At 45.1% G+C, this 6,973-nt stretch overlaps 1 protein-coding gene across 1 annotated transcript; it reads right to left on the bottom strand.

Moving 5' to 3' along the window:
- Positions 1-4,800: 4,800 nt before the first annotated feature.
- Positions 4,801-6,337, bottom strand: LOC111070120 (casein kinase I-like). The gene is made up of 3 exons (XM_022360445.2): positions 6,150-6,337; positions 5,329-6,097; positions 4,801-5,254 (listed from the first exon to the last, which is right to left on the bottom strand). The coding sequence occupies exons 1-3, from the start codon at positions 6,253-6,255 to the stop codon at positions 4,981-4,983; spliced, it is 1,149 nt and encodes a 382-aa protein (XP_022216137.1). The 5' UTR covers positions 6,256-6,337; the 3' UTR covers positions 4,801-4,980.
- Between the last annotated feature and the right edge of the window lie 636 nt (positions 6,338-6,973).

Here is a 6,973-nt window from a genome sequence, read left to right as displayed (position 1 = left end):
ATGCATGCACTTGAAGCCATACATACCATCCGTAATGGGGAGATGTGAAATGGCCGCCCACCCCTTAGTCATGTTCAATTAAATTTGCTCGGCCCACGAATGCGGGTGGCCACTACGAATACTTCATATCTATTTTGATTAGAGTATCCGGCCATCTCTCTTGGCTTCTCTCCCAATTTATTGGCTTATTGCATTTCATGCACTATATTTAAATCACAATAAAAAGAAGAGGCCAGAGGGCCAGTTATGTGCACACTCATATCGTTTATCACTAAATGGCCTGTTAATTACCCGCAATGCAAATGCTCGCATCAAATATCGTTGCTCAAACCTGACCTTCGATCGTCCTACCAGCCTTACCTCTGTTACCTGCCAGCCACAATACACAATGTCTGCATTACTCTCCAATGGGGAACATTCGCTTTGAGCCGAGCATTGAGCTGATACCCTGTAGATAAAGCTACCTCCATGACCCTGTAGGACAGATACAAGTGTTGCAGCGGACATAGTACTAGAATATGTACATGACAGAGTGCATCTACAGCTTCGGCTATCGAAGGTAAATTTCTTTATTGGCTTCAAATTGCATTTTGCACTTGTTTTTATGGCCCTGACTCAGGATGCTCATGGTCATGGCCGACACACAGCGGACAATGCTATGCAAGTGCAGTTGGCTCCATCCGGAGCTCTGCTGCAGAAAAATTGCGAGCGGGAGTGGACATGGAGGGTGTTGTTGCCTGATTGGGCAGCTCGAACGATAGAATCAGGTGGTGGCTCTTGCTGCTGTAGCTCATTCTGCCGTCCTGGCTCGGCATATAGAACAGAGCGTGAACAGAGCTGGAACAGAGGGGTCTGTTCTGTTTCCAAATCAAACGAGATAGTTACGAAAACTGGATGAACATTGCGGATTTTTTATCTTCTGCTCCCAAAGTAGTATTGACTTAGAACTTAATATCCATAGCCTTATTAAAACACAGTAGAAATAATAATAAAATTATAAAATGATCGAATGACTTCGATCCCCAGATGATAAACAAATGCTGCTCTCCCGCTGCTGATTATCTGCCAAAGGAGTAGCCCTTGCAAGGGCGAAAGAAATCCTTTGAAAATTCGTCACACGTTTTTTCACCTTTTGGTTATCTCTGCTTCATTCGAAAGCCCCATTTATGGGACGGAAGTACTTCTTCCGTACTTCCTGCAGCCTAAAAATAGCTGAAAATTTATAAAGAGCGCCAGGACCAGAGCCAGGACCAGAGCCAGGACCCAGGACCCTCTTGACACATGTACATATGTACGGGCTGCCTTATAGCCAGGACAATGGTCGCGCGAATGAGGAGGCCGGACAATGTTCGAACGCATATTGTTAACAAAGGTCAGGGGTCGGAAGAAGGTTGTGTGGCCATGGGGCCATGGTGCAAGGGGTAGGCAGGGGAGGAAATCGGATATGTCCACACCAGTGCCAACACTCACATGGACATGTGACAAATTCCACTCCCAGGGCCCCATCCATATGTAAAATGTATAATTAACCGTACACACACACACACTCTGTCGCAAGGGGAGGTTGGGGTCGGTGATCGTGGGTCATGTCGAGTGGCAGCAACAAAAGAAGTACGAGAAGAGGAACAATGAAGGGATGTGTGGAAAATGTTACGGCCATTTACACAGGCAGTCGGGCCATTGGACCCTCCTCCTGGCCACTCCACTCCACTCCACTCCGATCCGGACACGGCCGGCAAGGCATTGCATGCTCGTATTTTGACTCGATACTCTTTTCCCCGACTGAGCATCTATCTATATTTAATTTAGACAAAATCTATTATAAAATGTTCTGTTCTTCAGACAAAATTTGAGATTTTTGTTTGATTAATTTTTAATTTTCGAGGAGTCTTTTAAATAGAAACAATGCCACATACTCTGGCTATCATTTAAGAAATACAGCATGCAATTTGGTGTACGCGTTGCGGAGATAGCCACTTACACAAGGATTTATATTATATATAGATATATATTAGGCGATATATATTCTATTTAAATCTACTTCAGAAGGATTATCATTGGGAAGCCAATAGTAATGGTTTGAATTATAATGCCCGGTATTAAAATGTATGTAAAATACGGAAGGAAACATTAAGTATACGTACATATGTGTATATAGTATTCATGGCCCGTTACTGCACCACCCGCACTGTCCTTCCTTGCGCTTCTAATAGTTAGTACTTAAGCAGGCGTCCTTGTCCAAATGAGGAGTATCTGAGATTCGTTGGAGCATCGTTTTTTTTCCTCTCTCCGCCACTTCCACCCACTGCTCTTCTCTGTATATGTGGTAACAATGAAACGAGGAAAATGTTGCTCATTTTTTGCCGGCTGTTCCCGTGGCCTCTTCTCCGCCTCTCCTCCGCCACCGCCTCCGCCTCCTGGCTGATGTTTGGCCCAATGGCTGTTCCTTTGGCTGGCACCGCCATTGCTGCTGCTACTGAATGCTGTGGTCAGCATTGCTGCCCCACCTGCTGTTGCCACATCCTCACCCGCACACTCCACACTCCTGGGCAAAAATATGGAAACATTTGGCACTAATTGCATGTGCTCGGCAGCAGCGGCAGCGGCAACGGCAGAGCTTTTGCTATAGTATGAGTCTCGTTTGGAGGAGCGACAGTTATGACAGGCAGCGATGCTGCCTCTACTGCCTCTGTTGCCCCTGCTGCAGTTCCACACAGCACAAAAGAAATTGCGCAAAAATCGTTGTAACAAAAGAACAGGGGACATACACGCACACACACACTCGTATTCCGTTAAGGGGACAATTGGAGGACATCATAAACGTTCGCCAGCAGAGCAGTGGAGCGGCTGGTAGCAGAAAAAAAATATGGCAGAAAGGGTTGTACCATTACCCACCCAAACAAACGAACAAACGGGTGGAAGGGAGGTATGTGCCTCCTGTTGCTTTCGGTTCCGCTCCGGCCACTCTTTTCTAATAGTTGTTACACATACGCATTAAAGGCAACGACGTGCAAAGGGAACGGCGACCATTGAGTAAGGCCGTAGCAGCAAGGGCAACATTGCATTGCATCAAGGCACTGACACAAGGGAAGAGTTCGCGGTGGCCTATGCGCGCCCATGGGCCCTGTCTATGGGTCCGTCCATGGGCTTATTCTTTTCTCAATAAAAACAAACTCCTTCCACAAGCATGCACGAATCCAGACGATGACCCATTGAACGATATGCTTCCAGCAAAATATTGTTGTATACCGAATAAAACCCTGAGCAGAGGCGTACATACATATATAGGGGAGCCGGATTCCTTCTGCACCCTGGTGGAACGGATCTCCAGCTCCCGATGGAGACATTGATAGTTTGAAAGATCTGTCAGTTAGTCTCAGTAATAAGCACATAAGTTAACTAACGGACCGACGTCTGGCTTCACCCGGCATCGGGAACGAAGTCTCTAATTGGTTTTGCGCTAGTGTGATGATGCTCTTGCCAAAGTATTTTGGCAACATAAGTTAGTCTCCCACTCACTCTCAGACGCATCCGCAGCCTCATTCATCTATGTACACTACAGAAAAGCGTTGGAGAGTAAAGCATGGAAGTAGGATATAGGATTATAGGTACCCACACGAATATAAAGTTGATTTCTAGTATTGGTACGAGTACTAGTACTCGTATTTCCCTTTGCGATTTTTCAATTATATCTCGAGATCCATCCTTTGAGATCATGAGGTTCATTCATAAAATTGATTTGGTAAAGTTATTCCTCCCAGTGGAGCAGCGGCAGAGGAAGACATTACTATGCAGCGATGGAGTGGTGAGGAGAGGAGAGGAGAATGAAAGGCGAAAATTTATTGAAGAGCAAACTCATTTGACTATAACTTATGATTGGATTATCGGTTTAGTATGGCATTTGACAGCAGCCAGTCATGTGTGTGTGTGTGTGTGTCTGTGATAAGACATATGTCTGTGGCTGTTCCCGGGACTGCGCCTACATGCAGGCTATGGGAACTCAGGCCCAAGACTCAGTGGCGTAGCTCTCCCTAGGAAAGTCATAAATGCGCAGCAGACAAGCGAAAAGATGCTGGCTGACTGTCTCTTTCCGCCTGGCTGTAGCTCCGTCCGACTGGCTTCTGTTGGCTGGTCTTTTTGGCCAGCGATTCCGTCTGGCTGCTGCGGTCTGGCCTCCTCCTTGGGCTCGTCCTCGTCCTGAAGCTGAGTTTGGTTTTTCCAGTCTCGTTTGGCTGCTTCATTTGGCTCTGGCAGCATGCAACAGCAGCATCAGTAGTAGTCAACGCGATTGCTTTATGTCTGTGCCACACCACCCTTGTGCTTGCTCCCCACAGCATGAAACCCCTGCTTTTCCTTGCTTTGTGTGCGAGCCTGGTTAGGGTCTGTTTTATTGCGCCATAAACACGCACTTAAGCACACAGACATACCCACGAAGCCACACACAGACACATGTATGTTCGTCCATACACAGACACAGCCTAAGTAGTCTCCGAACCCCCACTCCCATACATTGGCCGTAACTTTCGGGGAGCCCTTTTGGAAATGTGTAGCCAAGTATAAAATTTTGATTTCTCTCCACAAACAGTGGGTGGGTATGCTTGTAGCTCCCCATATTCCGGGGCACATCCACAAGGGTCAATCGATAAAGAATCCTTCCTTCAATATCAGAGTTCCCCAATTCCAACTGTTGAACCTCCTCAGAGCAACGAGTTCCAAGTGATCTGATATCCATAGAGGTGCCATGAAACATAAGTGGAACAATAAATAAACTAAAACTTTTTTATATTTCTATCCTTCTAATAAACTGACATTCAAAAATTGTACTTTAAATATAACGCTCTCAATGCAAAAGTATTATTATATATACATAAATACATATGTATGTAGGTGCATGTCTAACGTTTGCATAGTATATATAGTAATATAAAACAACAAAAATAAAAGCTTCCAAAGTCTCATCGAGCTACATTTGAGTGAGTATCAGTTGGGCAGTTTGGGCTCCTCGAGCCTGGGCTTTTTAGCATTATTTGACTCTATTTGACTATTTGACTTCACTCTATTCTGTTTTTGAGATTTGGACGAGAAAAAATGATCGGCCATTTTCGCCAGAGCACTGTTCTGCTCGATCCGGATTATAATTTTATTTTCTTTCCCATTCGCCGTCTCTTTATTGCGGCTATCCCGTTTGTCTCTGAAGAAATCGTCCCACAAGTATTTATAGTCATATTTCATGGAGTGTTGGTCCATGGCTTGGCTGTGGGCAGAGAAGGGTTTCGTTTCTCAGAGTGCGCATGGCTTAGGCTTAGGTTAGAGCGACGAGGGACTTACCGGAACATGTTGATCATAAGGTCGTACTTGGGCTCCTCCTCAAAATCCAAATTGGTGACATAGTGCAGATACGATAAAAACGCATCGGGGAGACCCTCTGTCAATTGCTCCAGGGTTGTATTCTCCTTCATCCGCAGCAATTTCTCTACCGTAGTGGCGTCGTCGTTCATCCAGTTCTTTTTCCCTTGGGCCAAGTAAGTAATAGTATACCCAAATGACACCATGTCATCGCGGCGCGACTGCGTCATCCCACGCATTGCATTGAGTGAGGCATATCGAGCTGTGCCTACTAGCCCTGAGTTAAGTTTAAGAGGATAGTGCGTTCCGGTCATTGGAACCTTGAAGCGCGTAGCCAAGCCAAAGTCAATTAGATGTAACTCGGGGATGAGTTTCCTGTTCCAGCCAATCACCATGTTGGACGGCTTTATGTCGCGGTGCACGAGCCCGAGGTCGTGGAGGTTCTTCAGTCGCTCAATTCCCTGGGTGGCAATCATTAGTACAGTTTTGAGGTCAAATGTCTTAGTTGTTAGCAACAGGAAATCCAGCGACGGCCCCACCATATCGATGGCCATCCAGTTGAACTTGGTCTCTTTTTGCATTTCGTGGCACGTGGGGAATCCTACTTTGTCACCCAACAACTTGTACACATTGTGTTCATGTGGCAAGTACTCCGCTTTGCCTTCCGACTTGGCCTCCACCTTTACTGCAATGAGTCCGAACTTATTGTCCAAGCGCGTGGCGTACCACACCGATCCAAACGCACCGAGGCCTACGGACAATCAATCAGCAAGGTGGCGAACGTGGGGATGGTTCTTACTTACCAACTCTTCCGCCAAGGATGTACTTGGACCCAAGCACAACCTTTCCAGACTCTTCGTCTTTGTGATTGTCAAATAAATTACACATTTCGGCCATATTAAACAACATTTATTTGCAAGCTTTGATCTGGACACTCAGGCACGCATCGATGCTGTTATCGATGGGTACTACAGGGAATTGATATTTTCTCAAAATATCGCAAAATCGTATCGACAGATCTAGACTCGCAACAACAAAAACAATATCGTAAAAAATGAATATTTCTTCGTACAACCCAAATATTGAGCTAATTTCGTGATACTAAATTAATTCAGCTTTGCTTACTTACATATGTTTCTACGCCTTTTAACACCTACAAGAGTTACCTTTCGATAGTTGAGTTAACTCAATAAATCATAGAATCCAGCACAGCGGAATCGAAAAATTCCTCTCATACTTCATATAAAAAACATGTGGTAGGAATTTGTTGCTTACGTTTTCCTGGCTTGAGTATCCAGCAACATGAACGGAATCCACAGATTTATATCGATAGTTGCCTATCGGGACCATATGTGGACTGAGATAACAGCTGCTCCACAGGTACCAGATAGAGGCAAAAACTGTGCGAAAAACAAAAAGAGAGATGAGATTCATTTTTTCATTGCAAGTTGCAACTACTATGTCGCCACCGACATAATCACTTCATGGTCACAGTGCATTTTGTTTCCTTTTTTAATTTTAGTGGAATTTCACAGTTGGCACTGTTTACAAAACACAGCTGATTCATTAACCCTGTTGTAGCTTTCACACCCTCACGGAATAACTAGCAAATTCCTAGCAGGAATTT

This window comes from Drosophila obscura, unplaced genomic scaffold (assembly GCF_018151105.1).
Source record: "Drosophila obscura isolate BZ-5 IFL unplaced genomic scaffold, ASM1815110v1 contig_28, whole genome shotgun sequence".
NCBI lineage: Eukaryota > Metazoa > Arthropoda > Insecta > Diptera > Drosophilidae > Drosophila > Drosophila obscura.
The sequence above is the reverse complement of the archived record's forward strand: the minus strand, read 5'-3'. Positions and strand labels throughout refer to the sequence as shown.